This window comes from Macaca mulatta, chromosome 12, assembly GCF_049350105.2.
Source record: "Macaca mulatta isolate MMU2019108-1 chromosome 12, T2T-MMU8v2.0, whole genome shotgun sequence".
Lineage (NCBI taxonomy): Eukaryota > Metazoa > Chordata > Mammalia > Primates > Cercopithecidae > Macaca > Macaca mulatta.
In genome coordinates, this window is record NC_133417.1 from 17,318,478 (window position 1) to 17,337,978 (window position 19,501).

General features: G+C 38.6%; 1 protein-coding gene across 2 annotated transcripts in view; it reads right to left on the minus strand.

Annotated features, from left to right (window-relative positions):
- The window catches only part of EPB41L5 (erythrocyte membrane protein band 4.1 like 5), a 166,574-nt gene that overhangs the window by 17,084 nt on the left and 129,989 nt on the right, over positions 1 to 19,501 (minus strand). For both annotated transcript variants that reach the window (XM_015109912.3, XM_015109911.3), the window contains exons 19-20: positions 16,941 to 17,069; positions 13,776 to 13,840 (exon numbers count right to left, since the gene is read on the minus strand). In XM_015109912.3, the coding sequence (XP_014965398.2) occupies positions 13,776 to 13,840; positions 16,941 to 17,069 (194 nt within the window). The remainder of the gene's footprint in view (positions 1 to 13,775; positions 13,841 to 16,940; positions 17,070 to 19,501) is intronic.

Here is a 19,501-nt window from a genome sequence, read left to right on the forward strand (position 1 = left end):
GATATTAGACTTTTGTCAGATGTATAGTTTGCAAAAATGTTCTCCCATTCTGTAGGCTTTCTGCTTACTTGGCTGAGTTTCTTTTGCTATGCAGAAGCTCTTTAATTAGATCTCATTTATCAATTTTTGCTTTTGTTGCAATTGCTTTTAGCATCTTCTTCATGAAATCTTTGCCCGTTCCTATGTCCAGAATGGTATTGCCTAGATTGTCTTCCAGAGTTTTTATAATTTTGGGTTTTACATTTAAGTCTTTAATCTGCCTTGAGTTGATTTTTGCACATAGTATAAGGAAGTGGTCCAATTTCAATCTTCCGCATATAGCTAGCCAGTTATCCCAGCACCATTTATTGAATAGGGAACTGTTTCCCCATTGCTTGTTTCTGTCAGCTTTGTCGAATATCAGATAGTTGTAGGTGTGTGGCACGATTTCTGGGCTCCATTCTGTTCCATTGATCTATGTGTCAGTTTTTATACCAGTACCATGCTGTTTTGGTTACTGTAGCCCTACAGTCTGAAGTCAGGTAGCATAATGCCTCCAGCTACCTCTTTTTGCTTAGGATTGCCTTGGCTATTTGGGCTCTTTTTTGGTTCCATATGAATTTTAAGATAGTTTCTTCAAGTTCTGTGAAGAATGTTATCAGTAGTTAAACAGAAATATCACTGAATCTATAAATAACTTTGGGCAATATGACTATTTTAATGATATTGATTCTTCCTACCCATGGGCATGAAATGTTTTTCCATTAGTCTGTGTCATCTCTGACTTCGTTAAGCAGTGTTTTGTAGCTCTCCTTGTAGAGACCCTTCATCTCCCTGGAAACCAAGAAAATCCTAGGTATTTTATTTTTTTTATGGCAACTGTGAATAGGACTGCATTCCTGATTTGGCTCTCAGCTTGACTATTGTTGGTGAATAGGAATGCTAGTGATTTTTGAACACTGATTTTGTATCCTGAGACCTTGATGAAGTTGTTTATCAGCTTAAGGAGCTTTCAGGCCAAGACTATGGGGTTTTCTAGATAAAGAATCATGTCATCTCCAAACAGGGATAGTTTGACTTCCTCGCTTCCTATTTGGATTCCCCTTATTTCTTTCTCTTGCCTGATTGCTCTGGGTAGGCCTTCCAATACTATGTTAACAGGAGTGGTGAGAGAGGGTATCTTTTCTTGTGCCGGTTCTCAAGGGGAATGCTTCCAGCTTTTGCCCATTCAGTATGATGTTGGCTGTGGGTTTGTCAGAGATGGCTTTTATTATTTTGAGGTATGTTCCTTGAATACTTATTTTATTGAGAGTTTTTAACCTGAAGCAGTGTTGAGTTTTATCAAAACCCTTTTCTGCATCTATTGCGATAATCATGTGGTTTTTGTCTTTAGTTCTGTTTATGTGATGAATCACATTTATTGATTTGCATATGCTGAACCAACCTTGCATCCCAGGGATATAGCCTATTTGATTGTGGTGGCTAAGCTTTTTGATGTGCTGCTGGATTCAGTTTGCCAGTATTTTGTTGAGTATTTTTGCATCAATGTTCATCAAGAATACTGGCCTGAAGTTTTCTTTTTTTGTTGTGTCATTGCCAGGTGTTCGTATCAGGATGATGCTGCCTTCGTAGAATGAGTTAGGGAGGAGTCTCTCCTCCTCAATTTTTTGAAATAGTTTCAGCAGTAATGGTACCAGCTCTTCTTTGCATATCTGATAGAATTCAACTGTGAATCCGTCTAATCCCGGGCTTTTTTTGTTTGGTAGGCTATTTACTACTGATTCAATTTTGGAGCTCATTATTGGTCTGTTCAGGATTCAATTTCTTCCTGGCTGCCTTGAGAGAGTGTGTGTGTCCAGGAATTTATTAATTTCTTCTAGATTTTCTAGTTTATGGGCATAGAGGTGTTTGTAATATTCTCTGATAGTTACGTGTATTTCTGTAGAGTCAGTAGTAATATCTCCTTTGTTGTTTCTGATTGTGTTTATTTAGATCCTCTCTCTTTTCTTATTAGTCTAGCTCATGGTCTGTTTTATTATTTTTTTCCAAAAAAGAAACAACTCCTGAATTCATTGATCTTTTGTGGTTTGTTGGATTTTTTTTTGAGACAGAGTCTCATTGTTTCCCAGGCTGGAGTGTGATGGTGCAATCTCGGCTCACTGCAACTCCACCTCCCAGGGTCAAGTTATTCTTGAACCTCAGCATTCAAAGTAGCTGGGATAACAGGCGTGTGCCACCCCGCCCAGCTAATTTTTGTATTTTTAGTAGAGATGGGCTTTCGCCATGTTGGTCAGGCTGGTCTTGAATGCCTGGTCTCAAGTGATCCATCCACCTCCACCTTCCAAAGTGCTGGGATTACAGGCATGAGTCACCACACCCAGTCTCATTTATCTTTTCAATGTTTTGTGTGTGTGTGTGTGTGTGTGTGTGTGTGTGTGTGTCTTGATCTCCTTCGGTTCAGGTCTAACTTGGTTTTTTTCTTATCTTCTGTTAGTTTGGTTATCTTCTGTTAGGGGTTATCTTCTGTTAGGGGGTTGGTTTTCTCTTGATTCTCCAGTTCTTTTAGTTGTGATATTAGGTTGCTAAAATTGAGATCTTTCTAACTTTTTGATGTGGGCATTTAGTGCTATAAATTTCCCTTTTTTTTTTTTGAGACGGAGTCCTGCTCTGTCGCCCAGGCTAGAGTGCAGTGGTGCAATCTCGGCTCACTGCAAGCTCCGCCTCCCGGGTTCACGCCATTCTCCTGCCTCAGCTTCCCGAGTAGCTGGAACTACAGGTGCCCGCCACCACACCTGGCTAATTTTTTTTTTTGTATTTTAGTAGAGACGAGGTTTCACTATGTTAGCCAGGATGGTCTTGATCTCCTGACCTCGTGATCCACCCGTCTCGGCCTCCCAAAGTCCTGGGATTACAGGCGTGAGCCAATGCACCCGACCTAAATTTCCCTCTTAACACTGCCTTAGCTGTGTCCCAGGGATTCTGGTATGTCATATCTTTGTTCTCACTAGCTACAAATAACTTCTTGACTTCTGCCTTATTTTTATCATATACCCAAAAGTCATTCAGGAGCAGGTTATTTCATTTCCATGTAACTGTATGGTTTTGAGAGAATTTCTTGGTCTTGATTTCTAAATTTGATTGATTGTGCTGTGGTCTGAGAGTGGCTGCTCTGATTTCAGTTCTTCTGCATTTGTTGAGGAATACTGTATGTTCGATTATGTAATCGACTTTAGAGTATGTGCCATGTGGTGATGAGAGGAATGTATATTGTTGTTTTTGGGTGGACAGTTCTGTAGATGTCTATTAAGAAAAACTTAAATCCAAAAGTTAGTTCACTGAAAGATCAACAACACTGACAAATATTTAGCTAGACTTATGAGGAAGAAAAAAGATTCAACTAATATCAGAAATTAAAAATAGTGGAGCCTCTCAGTAAAAAACAAAAAGGATTTGAAGAAAATACTATGAGCAATTTATTCCAGTAAATTAAATCACCTAGGTGAAATGCAAACATTCCTGAAAACAAATTACCAAAACTGACTCAAGACGAAATGGAAAATCTGAAAAGACTTACAACAAGCAAAGAGATTGAATCAGTAATCAAAAACTTTCCAACAACAAAAAACCCAGGACCATAGCTTCACTGGTGAACTCTACCAAACATTTAAAGAACTAACAATAGTCTTTCTCAATCTCTTCCAAAACACAGAAGAAGAGGGAACACTTTCTAAATCATTCTATGAGGCCAACATTATTACCCTGTCACCAAAGTCAAATAAAGACAATGTAAGAAAATTACAAACCAGCCAGGCATGCTGGCTCACAGCTATAATCCCCAGCAATTTGGGAGGCTGAGGTAGGAGGACTGCTTGACGCCAGGAGTTAGACAAACCTACAGACCAATATCCCTTATAAGTATATATGCAAAAGTCCTTAAAAAATGCTATCAAACTGCATCCAGAAGAATATTAAAAAGCTTATATAACACGACCGAGTAGGATTTGTTCTAGAAGTGCAAGAGTGGTTCAGTATCAGAAGACCACATCACATTAACAGAATGAAGGAAAAAATCCCACACATGAGCATCTCAATTGATGCAGAAAAAGCTTAAGACAAAAATGCAACACTTTTTCATGATAAAAACAAACAGAACAGAAGGGAATTTCCACAGTATGGTAAAGGGCATATATGAAAAACACACACACAACACTCAATGGTGAAGGACTGAAAGCTTTCCCTTTATCCCTTTCAGGAATAAAATAAGAATGCCAGTTTTTATCTCTTCTATTCAACACTGTATTGCAAGTTCTAGCCAAAGCAATCAGGTAAGAAAAAGAAATAAAAACTTCCTAACTGGAAATAAGGAAGTAAAACTATCACTATTCACAGATGCCATAATCATGTATATAGAAAATCTTATAGAATACAGAAAAAACTGGCCGGTGTGGTGGCTCACGCTTGTAATCCCAGCACTTTGGGAGGCCGAGGCAGGCAGATCACCTGGGGTCAGGAGTTCGAGACCAGCCTGGCCAACATGGTGAAATCCTGTCTCTACTAAAAATACAAAAATTTAGCTGGGCATGCTGGTGGGGGCCTGTAATCACAGCAACTAGGGAGGCTGAGGCAGGAGAATCGCTTGAACCCAGAAAGCAGAGGTTGCAGTGAACTGAAATCGTGCTGAAATTGCACTCCAGCCTGGGCAACAAGAGCAAGACTTCGTCCTTAAAAAAAATGCAGAAAAAACCTATTAGATCTAATAAACTCAGCAGAGTTGCAGAATACAAGATAAATACACAAAAATTGGTCGTATTTCTATACACTAGCAGTGAACAGTTTGAAAACAAAATTAACAACATTACAACAGCATAAAATATGTAAATACCTAGGAAACAATTTAACCAAGGAGGCAAAAGACTTGCACACTGAAAACTACAAAACACCACTGAAATTAAAGAACACCTAAATAAATGGAAAGACATCCTACATCATGTATCTGAAGACTTAATACTGTTAAAGTTACAGTACTAACCGAAGCAATCTATAGGTTCAATGTAATGCCTATTAAAATCCCAGCAGCCTGTTTTGCATAAAGGGAAAAGCTGATTCTAAAATTTATACAAAATGGCAAGAGATCCTTAATTGTCAAAAGAATCTTGGGGAAAAAAAAAACAAAGTTGGAAGACTCACACATCCTAATTCAAAACTTACTACAAAGCTACAGTAATCAAAACAGCATGGCACTGGCATAAGGACAGACATATAGATCAATGGAATAGAACTCAGAGCCCAGGACCAGAAGGAAACGACCAACTGATTGATAGGACTGGCAAGATCTAGGATAGAGACACCTGTTTATCCACAACTGAAAGAATGAAGTTGGACCCCTACCTCATAGCATATACAATTTTTCTTTTCTTTTCTTTTTTTTTTTTTTTGAGACAGGGTCTTGCTCTGTCACCCAGGCTGGAGTACAGTGGCATGAATGCAACTCACTGCATCCTCAACCTCCTGGCTCAAGCAGTCCTCCCAAGTAGCTAGAACTACAAGTATGCACCACCATGCTTGGCTAGTTAAAAAAAAAAAAAAAATTGTAGAGGCGGGGTCTTGCTGTGTTGCCCAGGCTGGTCTCGAACTCCTGGGCTCAAACAATACTCCCACCTCAGCCTGGATTATAGGCATGAGCCACCATGCCCAGCTAAAAAAATTAACTGAAAATAGATGGAAGATCTAAATATAAGTTTCCTATACTGGAAGTTCTATCCAAAGCTATGCAACTGTTAAATAAATAAATAAATATATATATATATATAGGAGTACATCATTATGATCTTGAATTTGGCAATGGTTGCTTATATAAAACACCAAAAGCAGAAGCAACCTAAGAAAAGTAGATAAATTCGACTTCATCAAAACAAATAATTTTTATCCATCAAAAAGCATCACTAAGAAAGTGAAAAGACAATCCACAGAATGGGAGAAAATATTTCGAAATCATATATCTGGTAAGAGTCTAGTATCAGGAATTGATATTCAATCAAGGACTCCTACAACTCAACAATAAAATAAACCCAATTTAAAAATGGGTAATCTATCATGGTAATTTATCATTCGGAAAAAAAAAAAAAAAGAAATGGGGTGGGCAGGCACAATAGGTCAAACCTATAATCCCAGCACTTTGCAGGGCCAAGGTAAGAGGATTGCCTGAGGCTAGGAGCTTGAGACCAGTCTAGATAATTTAGTGAGACCCTATCTCAAAAAAAAATTTGTTTTTTAAAATTAGCTGGGCATGGTGGTGTGTGCCTGTAATCCTAGCTACTCAGAGGGCTGAGGCAGGAAGATCGCTTAAGCCTAGGAGTTCAAGGTTACAGTGACCTATGATCATGCCACTGCATTCCAGCCTGGGTGATTAAGCAATAATGTTTCTAAAAAATAACAAAATAAAGATAAAATTTAAAAATGGGCAAAGGACTTGAATAGACATTTCTCCAAAGAAGTTATACGAATGGCCAATAAACACATGAAAAGATCCCCAACATAGTTTGAAGTCAGGTAGCGTGATGCCTCCAGCTTTGTTCTTTTGACTTAGGATTGTCTTGGCCATGCGGGCTCTTTTTTGGTTCCATATGAACTTTAAAGCAGTTTTTTCCAATTCTGTGAAGAAAGTGATTGGTAGCTTAATGGGGATGGCATTGAATCTATAAATTACCTTGGGCAGTATGGCCATTTTCACGATATTGATTCTTCCTATCCATGAGCATGGAATGTTCTTCTATTTGTTTGTCCTCTTTTTATTTCATTGAGCAGTGGTTTGTACTTCTCCTGGAAGAGGTCCTTCACATCCCTTGAAAGTTGGATTCCTAGGTATTTTATTCTCTTTGAAGCAATTGTGAATGGGAGTTCATTCATGATTTGGCTCTCTGTTTGTCTGTTATTGGTGTATAAGAATGCTTGTGATTTTTGCACATTGATTTTGTATCCTGAGACTTTGCTGAAGTTGCTTATCAGCTCAAGAAGATTTTGGGCTGAGACGATGGGGTTTTCTAAATATACAATCATGTCATCTGCAAACAGGGACAATTTGACTTCTTCTTTTCCTAATTGAATACCCTTTATTTCTTTCTCTTGCCTGATTGCCCTGGACAGAACTTCCAACACTATGTTGAATAGGAGTGGTGAGAGAGGGCATCCCTGTTGTGCCGGTTTTTAAGGGGAATGCTTCCAGTTTTTGCCCATTCAGTATGATATTGGCTGTGGGTTTGTCATAAATAGCTCTTATTATTTTGAGATACGTTCCATCAATACCAAATTTATTGAGAGTTTTTAGCATGAAGGGCTGTTGAATTTTGTCAAAGGCCTTTTCTGCATCTATTGAGATAATCATGTGGTTTTTGTCTTTGGTTCTATTTATATGCTGGATTACATTTATTGATTTGTGTATGTTGAACCAGCCTTGCATCCCAGGGATGAAGCCAACTTGATCATGATGGATAAGCTTTTTGATGTGCTGCTGGATTCGGTTTGCCAGTATTTTATTGAGGATTTTTGCATCGAAGTTCATCAGGGATATTGGTCTAAAATTTTCCTTTTTTGTGGTGTCTCTGCCAGGCCTTGATATCAGGATGATGTTGGCCTCATAAAACGAGTTAGGAAGGATTCCCTCTTTTTCTGTTGATTGGAATAATTTCAGAAGGAATGGTACCAGCTCCTCCTTGTATCTATGGTAGAATTCAGCTGTGAATCCATCTGGTCCTGGACTTTTTTTGGTTGGTAGGCTACTAATTATTGCCTCAAGTTCAGAGCCTGCTATTCGTCTATTCAGGGATTCAACTTCTTCCTGGTTTAGTCTTGGGGGAGTGTATGTGTCCAGGAATTTATCCATTTCCTCTAGGTTTTCTAGTTTATTTGCGTAGAGATGTTTATAGTATTCTCTGATGGTAGTCTGTATTTCTTTGGGGTCAGTGGTGATATCCCCTTTATCATTTTTTATTGCATCTATTTGATTCTTCTCTCTTTTCTTCTTTATTAGTCTTGCTAGTGGTCAATTTTGTTGATCTTTTCAAAAAACCAGCTCCTGGATTCATTGACTTTTTGAAGGATTTTTTTGTGTCTCTATCTCCTTCAGTTCTGCTCTGATCTTAGTTATTCCTTGCCTTCTGCTAGCTTTTGAATGTGATTGCTCTTGCTTCTCTAGGTCTTTCAATTGTGATGTTGTGTCAATTTTTTCTATACTACAAGGCTACAGTAACCAAAACAGCATGGTACTGGTACCAACACAGAGATATAGACCAATGGAACAGAACAGAGCCCTCAGAAATAATACCACACATCTACAACCATCTCATCTTTGATAAACCTGACAAAAACAAGAAATGGGGAAAGGATTCCCTATTAACAAATGGTGCTGGGAAAACTGGCTAGCCATAAGTAGAAAGCTGAAACTGAATCCCTTCCTTACACCTTATACAAAGATTCATTCACGATGGATTAGAGACTTAAATGTTAGAACCTAAAACCATAAAAACCCTTGAAGAAAACCTAGGCAATACTCAGGACATAGGCATGGGCAAGGACTTCATGTCTAAAACACCAAAAGCAATGGCAACAAAAGCCAAAATTGACAAATGGGATCTCTTTAAACTAAAGAGCTTCTGCACAGCAAAAGAAACTACCATCAGAGTGAACAGGCAACCTACAGAATGGGAGAACATTTTTGCAATCTACTCATTTGACAGAGGGCTAATATCCAGAACCTACAAAGAACTCAAACAAATTTGCAAGAAAAAAACAACCCCATCAAAAAGTGGGCAAAGGAAATGAACACACTTCTCAAAAGAAGACATTCATACAGCCAACAGACACATGAAAAAATGCTCATCATCACTGGCCATCAGATAAATGCAAATCAAAACCACAATCAGATACCATCTCACACCGGTTAGAATGGTGATCATTAAAAAGTCAGGAAACAATACGTGCTGGGGAGGATGTGGAGAAACAGAAAAACTTTTACACTGTTGGTGGGAGTGTAAACTAGGTCAACCATTGTGGAAGACAGTGTGGCAATTCCTCAAGGATCTAGAAGTACCATTTGACCCAGCCATCCATTACTGGGTATATACCCAAAGGATTATAAATCATTCTGCTATAAAGACACATGCACGGCCGGGCGCGGTGGCTCAAGCCTGTAATCCCAGCACTTTGGGAGGCCGAGACGGGCGGATCACGAGGTCAGGAGATCGAGACCATCCTGGCTAACACGGTGAAACCCCGTCTCTACTAAAAATACAAGAAAATTAGCCGGGCGAGGTGGCAGGCGCCTGTAGTCCCAGCTACTCGGGAGGCTGAGGCAGGAGAATGGCGTGAACCCGGGAGGCGGAGCTTGCAGTGAGCCGAGATCGCGCCACTGCACTCCAGCCTGGGGCACAGAGCAAGACTCCGTCTCAAAAAAAAAAAAAAAAAAAAAAAGACACATGCACATGTATGTTTATTGTGGCACTACTCACAATAGCAAAGACTTGGAACCAACCCAAATGTCCATCACTGATAGATTGGATTAAGAAAATGTGGCACATATACACCAGGGAATACTATGCAGCCATAAAAAAGGATGAGTTCATGTCCTTTGTAGGAACATGGATGCAGCTGGACACCATCATTCTCAGCAAAGTATCGCAAGAACAGAAAATCAAACACTGCATGTTCTCACTTATAGGTGGGAATTGAACAATGAGATCACCTGGACGGGGAAGGGGAACATCACACACCGGGGCCTGTTGTGGGGTGGAGGGAAGGGGGATAGCATTAGGAGATATACCTAATTTAAATGATGAGTTAATGGGTGCAGCACACCAACATGGCACATGTATACATAAGTAACAAACCTGCACTTTGTGCACATATACCCTAGAACATAAAGTATAAAAAAGATCCCCAACATTCTTAATCATTAGAGAAACGCAAATCAAAAGTACACTAAGGCGGGGTGTGGTGGCTACCACCTGTAATTCCAGCACTTTGAAGGGCTGGGATGGGAGGATCGCTTGAGCTCAGGAGTTCAAAGACCAGCCTGGGCAACATAGTGACACCTTGTCTCTCCTAAAAATAAAAAAAAACTTAGCCGAGCATGGTGGCGTGTGCCTGTAGTCCCTGCTACTAAGAAACCTGAGGTGGGAGGATCATTTGAGCCTAAGTTTGAGGCTGCAGTGAGTTGTGCTCATGCCACTGCACTCCAACTTGGGTGACAGAGCAAGACTCTGTCTCAAAAAAAAAAAAAAAAAAAAAAAGTACAGTGAAATACCATGAGAGTGTAAAGAAATAAAAACCCTCACTCATTACTGGGAGGAACAGAAAATGGTGCAGTAGTTGTAGAAAACAGTTTGGCAGTTCCTTAAAGGTTAAAATTAGAATTACCACATGACTCAGGAATTCTACTCTAGATGTGTAACTGAAAAACTGTTCAAACAAAAAATTGTACATGACTATTCGTGGCTGCAATATTCATAACAGCCAAAAGGTGGAAACAATCTAAATGTCTGTCAATAGATGAATAAATAAACAAAATGTGGTATATCCATACGATGAAATATACAGCCATAACAGGAAATAAAGTCCTGATATATAATAGTACAGTATGGATGACCCTGGAAACATTATGCTAAGTGAAAGCAGCCAGACACAAAAGACCTCATATTACAGAATATCATTTATATGAAATGTCCATATAGGTAAATCTATAGAGACAGAAAGTAGAAGAGTGCTTCCTCAGGATTAGGGGAAAGGCAGTGCAGGGTAGATGGAGTTACAATTAAAGAGCAGGGGATTTCTTTTTGAGGTGGTGAAAATATTCTGAAATTTGTTACTGGTGGCGGTTGCATGTATCTGTACTAAATACGGAATGTACTAAAAACTACTGAATTGCACACTTTAAATGGATAAATCATGTGTTATTTGAATCAAATTTATCAATGAAGTTGTTACTACAAAAATAAATGATCTTAATAGACATTTCTCCAAAGAAGACATATACACGAAAGGATGTTCAACATCATTAGTCCTTAGGCATTTGCAAATCAAACCACAATGAGACGCACTTCATACTCACTAGGATGAGTATAATAAAAAAGGAGAATAATAAGCATTGTCAATGACATGGAGAAGTTGGAATCCTCATACATTGCTGGTAAGAATGAAAAATGTTACAGCCATTTTGGAAGACATTTGGCAGTTCTTAAGAAAGTTAAATATAGAGTTACCATATGACTGAGGAGAAATGGTGTTACTCCTAGGTATATACTAAGGAGAACTGAAAGTATATCTACCAAAAAAATTTGTATGCAAATATTCATTTCTAGCTTTATTCATAATAGCCAAAGAGTGGAAACAACTCAAATGTCCAACTGATATATGGACAAGTAAATGTGGTATATCTATACAATGGAATATTATTTAGCCATATGGAGGGATAAAGTACCAATATATGCTACAATATGGACAAACTTGGAAAATATTACATTGAATGTAAGAAGCCAGGCACAAAAGGACACGTATTGTATAAGTCCCTTGACATAAACTGTCCAGAGTAGGTAAATCCACAGAGACAGAAAATAGATTAGTGGTTGCCAGGTGCTGGGGAAGAAGCAGAATGTGGGGTGACTGCTAATGGTGTTTCTAGACCTTAGGTAAGGTAGAAACCTTCATACTCACTATAATACTCATCCGAGTGAGTATGCAGGTTTCTACCTTACCTAAGGTCTGGAAAGGGTAAGGAGTTTCTAGACCTATGGTGTTTCTAGAACATTCTCAATGTTCTAGAATTTATTATCGTGGTAATAATTGCACAATTTTGTAAAATTACTGAGTTGTGTATTTTTAAAGAATGAATTTTGTGGTATGTGAATTATGTCAGTAAAAACTGAAAGAAAAATGATCTAAATCTACTATGGTAAAACGTTAACATGTGACATAGCTTGATATTTGGTATACAGGTATGAATTATATACTTCTCCATAGTGTCTGTATGCCTGAAATACTGCATTTTTAAAAAGGAGGTACAGTAAAACAAAACAGTGTGGTATGGCATGGGGAAAAATAGATTAACAGAGAAGGAAAACATCCTGAAATACACCCATGTTTATATAAGAACCTAGCATATTTCAAAGGATGCATTTGAAATCCTAGGGGAAAAATAGATTATTCAAAATATGAACAGCCGTTTAGAAATATAAATCTGGAAGAAAGTTGGGGTATGTTTTAGGCTCTTTCCAGCTTCAAGAGTTCAATGAAACTTCTGATGAATACAGGGCAGTCCTGTCCCCATTACCCTTCTCCTGGCAAACAAAAAATTTTGACAAGGTTGTTCTGAAAAACTTCAATAATAACAATAGTACTAGAAATGTTAGTATGAACAGTTGTATTAGAATTTTCTTTACTTTTTTTTTTTTTTTTTTTTTTGAGACAGAGTCTCGCTCTGTTGCCCACGCTGGAGTGCAGTGGCACGATCTCGGCTCACTGCAACCTCCACCTCCTGGGTTCAAGCGATTCTCCTATCTTGGCCTCCCCAGTAGCTGGGATTACACCATGCCCAGCTAATTTCTGTATTTTTTAGTAGAGATGGGGTTTCGCCATATTGGTCAGGCTGGTCTCGAACTCCTGACCTCAGGTGGTCCAGCCGCCTCAGCCTCCCAAAGTGTTGGGATTACAGGCGTGAGCCACCATGCCTGGCCTTTTTTTTTTTTTTTTTTTTTTTTAAAAAAAAAAGGTCTCACTCTGTCACTCAGAATGAAGTGCAGTGGTGCGATCATAGCTCACTGCAGCCTCAAACTCCTGGGCTCATGAAATTGTCCCTCTTAGGTCTCCTGAGTCACTAGGACAACAGCAGGGATCACCATGCCCAGCTAATTTTTTATTTTTAATTGTAGAGACAGGGTCTCACTATGCTGCCCAGGCCAATCTCAAACTGCTGGCCTCAAGTGATCCTCCAGCCTTGACATCTGAAAGTGCTGGGATTACAGGTCTGAGACACTGTGCCTGGTAATCAGAATTAGTTACAAGGTCAAGTTTTAATTCTAGCTTTACCCTGATCACCAATTGGTACTTTTGTTGAGTACTAACTATTACATAAAGTGCTATATACTATGCATGCTATGTGCAGTGCTATGTTGATCACGGTATCTGGAACTGAGTATGATTAATCATAAAACCCTTGACTGACTACGTTTTGAATAATAAAGAAACAGCATTTATTTGATCAACATATTTTAACATCAAGCACAGAACATTAGATTCACAGTGGTGAAGAAAATCAATTGCCATAAAGCATGGAATAAAAGCCTAACTAACAAGACAAATAAATGGCAAAATACTCATTAAAGAGAAGAAGGGCAGAAGAGACTTGGAGGGAGAAGCAAAGAAAGTTACTCAGCTACTGTGAGAACCCATGGCAAGTAAGTTGATAAAAACAAGGCCATTGTGATAACAGGATGACACCAAAGTTTACTGTAAGAGAATAATACACACTCCTTACCAGGTAACTGAAAAGATTATACATATCTTTAAGATGGTTTCTGCTCTGTTGGTTTGAATCAGTTGAAGATAAATGGGAATGTTGGGAGAATAATCAGGAACATCTTGAAATATAAAACTAGGTACTAAGTGGTCTGTAACAGATACAATAAAGTGAATTCAAGCTATCTTTCAGACAGACATCCTGAAACCATGTGGTGACAGACTGAGAAGAAAAAAAAGACAAAAAAGGTAGATAAGAACATCAATTTAATTCAGTCTATCCAGAACTGTACCTGTTTGTGGCAGCATCCTGAACACTGGCATTTTTATGACTTAATAAGCTATCTTCTTTCGTAACCTAAGAAAATGAAATATTAAAGAAAAGTAAATCTTTGTTGAGGATACTAAAGTAACAAGAAATTTACATTTCTTTCTGGTAAAAATAGAAACTTCAGTTTGCTTCAATTAAAATTAGAGGTAATCATACCTTATCTATGGAAATATCAGCAGTGCACCTAGTACAAGCCTACCCCATACCTAAATTAATAATCAAAGATTCATTTTTTATTTTGTATACAAATTCATACGATCTTACTAGATGGTTCTCAATAATGCACCCATGTTTTATTTTTTTAGAGATAGAGTCTCACTCTGTCCCCCAGGCTGCAGTGCAGTGGTGTAATCTCAGCTCACTGCAACCTCTGCCTCCCAGGTTCAAGTGATTCTCCTGCCTCAGCCTCCCGAGTAGCTGGGACTAAAGGTGTGCACCACCACACCTGGCTAATTTTTGTATTTTTAGTAGAGACAGGGTTTCACCATGTTGGTCAGGCTGGTCTCGAACTCCTGATGTCAAGTGATCCACCTGCGTGGCCTCCCAAAGTGGTGGGATTAGAGGCATGAGCCACCACACCTAGCATCAATAATGCACCCATTTTTTTAAAAAAAAGTACAGTTCAATAATTTTTTTTTAAATGGCATACAAGTGTTTAACCAACATAGCATTTCCACTATCTCCCCTACTCCCCACCTCAATATTCCCTTGAGGCTTCCCACATAATCCCATGAAAAAAAATCCTTATTCGAGGTAAACAATGATCTATACTTTATACAGTTTCACATAACTGGAATCACAGTACCTATCCTTTGCGTCTGCTTCTTTAGAGCAGCATGGAGATGTCTTTGAGATTCACTCATGTTGTGTAAGTCACTAATTCATTCCTTTTTATTCAGAGAGACATTTCATTGTATAGATACATCACAATTATCTGTTTTCCATGAGCATTTGGATTTTTTCCAGTTTTTAGCTATTTTGTATAAAGTTGCTAAGAACATTCATGTACTAACATCTGTGTTAACCTGAGTTTTGATTTCTCTTGGACAAATATCTAAGAATGTAATTGCTGGGTTAGATGATATGTGTATGTTTAATGCATTGCCAAACTCTTTTAAAGTGTTTATACCATTTTATGTTCTTACCAGCAATGTATGTGCACAGCAGGAGCTCCATCATCACCAACACAGGGATGGTCAGTGTTTAATTTTAGTTATTTCAGTGGACATGCCTTTCATCATTAATTATGATGTAGATTTTGTTCTTAAATGCTCTTTATCAAGCTGAAGGAGTTCCATTCTCTTGCTAGTTTGCTGAGAGTTTTTATCATGAACAGGTGTTGAATTTTGTGAAATGCTTTTTCTACGTAAATTGAGACAATTTTATGTATTTTTTAATATGGTGAACTATCTTGGGTTTTGAATGATAAACCAACATTTTCCCCAAGATAAACCATACTTGGTCATGATGTATGATCCTACTTATAAACTGTTGAGTATATTTTGTTAAGAACTTTTAAGTTAATGTTCATGAGGAGTACTGGTCTGTGGTTTCTTGTCATTTTTTTTCTGGTTTTGCTATTGGGGTGACACTAGTCTCATAAAATGAACTGGGAAGCGTTCCTTCCTCTTTTTGAAGAACTTTGTGTAGAACTGCTAATATTTCTTCTATAAATGTTTAGTAGATTTCACAGTGAAGGTATTTGATCCTGGATTTCTCTTCATGAGAAGGTCTTTTCATTGTAAAATCAAATCCCTTTAACTTTAGGCAACTCATGTTATTTCTCTCTTCTTCAAGTCAAGAAAGATCCAAAATGATAACTGAAATGTAAGGTAATGATTTCTTAGTCCATTCAAGCTGCTCTAACAAAACACCATAATCTGGGTGGCATATAAATAACAAATATTTATTCCTTGCAGTTTAGGGGGCTGAGAAACCAAAGATTATGGCACTGGCAGATTTAGTGTCTGGTGAGGGTCCATTCCTCACAGATGGTGTCTTCTCACTGCATCCTCACATGACTGAAGGGTTAAACAAGTTCCCTCCAGCCTCTTTTATAAGAGCACTAAGCCCACTCTTGGGGGCTCTGCCAAAGGCCCCATGTGTTAATACCATGGCTTTGGGGATTAGGTTTCAACATACAAAATTTTGAGGGGCAATGCAACCATTCAGACCATAGCAAATGATAACTATTACTACTACCACTACTATAACTATCAAGGGTCAACACTTTCTAAATGCTCATTATGTGCCAGGCACTATTCCAGGTCCTTTAATTATCTTATTTCACCTTTACAACCCACCTTAAGGTAGTTACTACCACTATCCTATTTTATACAAAATTAAACTGAGGTTCACAGAAATTAACTAACTTGCCCAAGTCACAAAGCTAGTAAGTGGTAGAATAGAAATAGGATTCTAGAGTCAATACTATTATATTTTATATGTAAATATTTTATATTTATATTCTGGGGAGAAAATGGATAAAGAACATGAACAATATTCCTAAAGTCCACTCAGGTCTCTTCAAGGCTTGAATCTCAGGACAGGATGGGTAAAGTGCATCTTCTCAATAACAGGTAAATTTGAAATCCTAGTTGACAACTGACTTAGTGAGGCAGGCTTCTGCCCTGGTTTTAGGACAGAATGTAAGTTTGAAAGTCACGGAGAGCCAAGCAAAAGCTGATTTTGAGAGCAAGGCTGCTGCATCCCTCACGGGAGCTGGTCCCTACTCACTCCATCCTTCACCATGTCACAGCCAACTCTTCAGCTTGTACCTCACTCTTTTTGCTAATTACATAAACATATTGCCAAACTGAGGGTAGATGGGTTGTGGGGAATAGTGGATGGATAAAGACAGACCTAGAATCATAGATTTAATACTGAAATAAGCCTTTAAAAATCACAAGGCTTTCTGGCTATCAAAGTGGCAAAAATTGAAGGCTCACTTCTATACAAATTTGGCTTTTTTAGCCTTCATTTCCCCCTGAGCATCTTTACTCTTATTTTTTAACCCCCTGACTGCGCCCTTAAACTAGCTTGATTAGAATTTAGAGTTGGGGAAGGCAACTCTCTACATTCCACATTCTTTTCACTTCACCAGGGCTGTCTATCAAAGGCAGCTTACCTTATGCACTGCTTCTACTTGAGCCTTCAAAATGTTACTCTTGAAGTCAGGAGGAACTCTCATGGCATTCAGTCCTGGGTTCTCAATGACATTATTAAGGCATTTTTCAGTCAACTTCACCACTTCTTCCTAGATATTTTAAAAATATACTGTAATCAGCTGTGATGCATTATAGTTATATGGAAATAGGAAACAGACTGATGAAAGCTCATCTTCAATCAGGAAATCATGTGTCTTAAGATTTTGTATATCTTACTTCAGGCATAAGCAACTCTTACAATCATCTATCTGTGAAGAGCTCCGGATTTAAAGGGAACAGCCTCTGTAGGGCCTAACCTAAAATTGTAGCAAACTCTAACCCAAAGGGCAAATCTGGCCAACCACCTGTTGCATAAACACAGTTTACTGGAGTTCAGCCATATTCATTCCTCTGTGCTGCTTTCACGCTACAATTGGCAGAGCTAAGTAGCTGTGAAAGAGACTACGAGGTTCTCAAAGACTAAAATATTTACTATCTGGTTCTTTACTGAAATAATCTGCCAACCTTTCCTCAAGAGAACAGTCTTCATGCCCTACTTTTCATCTTTCAGCTCAAAAATACTAGTTGCTAAAGGTCACATATGCCTTAATTGTACCGACTGTCCTCGCTGAGTGCAGTTGAGATTCTGTTCCTTTATGCTTTTAAAACTAATTACTGGCCGGGCGCGGTGGCTCGAGCCTGTAATCCCAGCACTTTGGGAGGCCGAGGCGGGCGGATCACGAGGTCAGGAGATCAAGACCATCCTGGCTAATACGGTGAAACCCCGTTTCTACTAAAAAATACAAAAAACTAGCCGGGCGAGGTGGCGGGCGCCTGTAGTCCGAGCTACTCCGGAGGCTGAGGCAGGAGAATGGCGTAAACTGGGGAGGCGGAGCTTGCAGTGAGCTGAGATACCGCCACTGCACTCCAGCCTGGGCGACAGAGCGAGACTCTGTCTCAAAAACAAAACAAACAAATTACTGCTCATCAAAGAACAAGAAAAACTGATTCCTGAAATAAAATTTGAAGATAAAGAACATTCTGGATTGCCTCAGGTGATTAAGGAGAGGAAAGTAATCGAAAAATCTATAGATCTTGATATGGCATAAATCCTAAAGGATTTCAAAGACATAGGTCAAGAGAAAACCAAAGTCTGGAAGGGGATAATGAAGGAGACAAATAAATAATATAAATGTATTTATTACCACTGAATGATACACTTAAAAATGGTAAAGATGGTAAATTAGATATGTATATTTTTACCTAGTTTTTTGTGGGTTTTTTTTGTATTTAAAGAGAAAGCAGAGAGACTAAGTTGCAGAGACGAGGAGGGATGAAGAAAGAAGAATCTTGACAACTCCTAGAATCATGGCATCTCAAAGCTGGAAGGAATAACAGTCCGTCCAACCACCAAAATACTTCAAGAGGTGGGTAATTTTTAGTCTTAGCCTAAGAAACGTCGCACACTGGAGAACGTGCTACTTCCTTGGTCAGATGACTGTTAGGAAACACTTTCCTGTGTTAAGGTCAAATCTGCATACCTCTAACGTATTCACTGACCTTAACTCTTCTCTGAGGCCATTAAAAAGCAAGTCACATTAATTCCTCTTTCACATAATAGCTCTTATATCTAAAGATGGTTAACAGGCTCCCTCCTGAGATTTCTGCGTGGCAATCGTCTAGCTAGTACTCCCAAGTTGTAATTCAGTTTCAAGACCCTTCACCATACAGATCCTTCTCTTCTCAAACTGCCACTTTTCTATATCATTTTTAGAGTGCTATCCAGAAATGAAAAAAAATAGTTGAACCTCCCCTTTTGAACCCTTTGAGTTAATACAATATAGCTCTTTTGCAGCTGATTCATACTTCATTTACATATTCTTACTTTTAAAATACATGCTGCTGTAATATTCTAATCCCCTACCCTAGCCCTGTACTTATGATGATTTGTCAAAGTCTATGTTCTTAAACCCAGTCTGTCATTCCAATCTATCCAAGTCTTCATGGATCCTGATTTTGTCTTTCAAAAACTGTACTTCCCAGCTGTTATCCGAAAATTCAATTAGCATAAGAGACCTGGGAAAGAAAGTGGTCACTAGAGATGGCCATTTGCAATATTAACTTCTGTGGGATTTAGACAGGGCTAAAGTTTCCTGAGGGCCAAGAACTTGTCATTCGTCTGTGAATTCCACACAGTATTATTTTATCTTACAAAAAGCAGACGATAAACACATTTTTAGAACTGAACCAAGAGTACATAAGGCATGTCAGATGACTGTATAAATCCTGCATAATGCAGGCCGGATGTGATCCCTCTACTATGGGCTCTTACAACACTGTCAACTTTGCTGTCAGTAGTGCTAGTCTGAGTCTTCAGTAATCTTAAGGTTGCTGGCTAAGACATTCTCAGTTCTTAGGGCAAGTCAACCAACACATCATGCTTTACTTTAGAATGATGCATTTTTATTTTCAGTAGGTTTTCTTCCTAAAATTACTTTAGTCAGGCTGACGTTAAGATTAATTTGCATTCCTTAAGCAAACA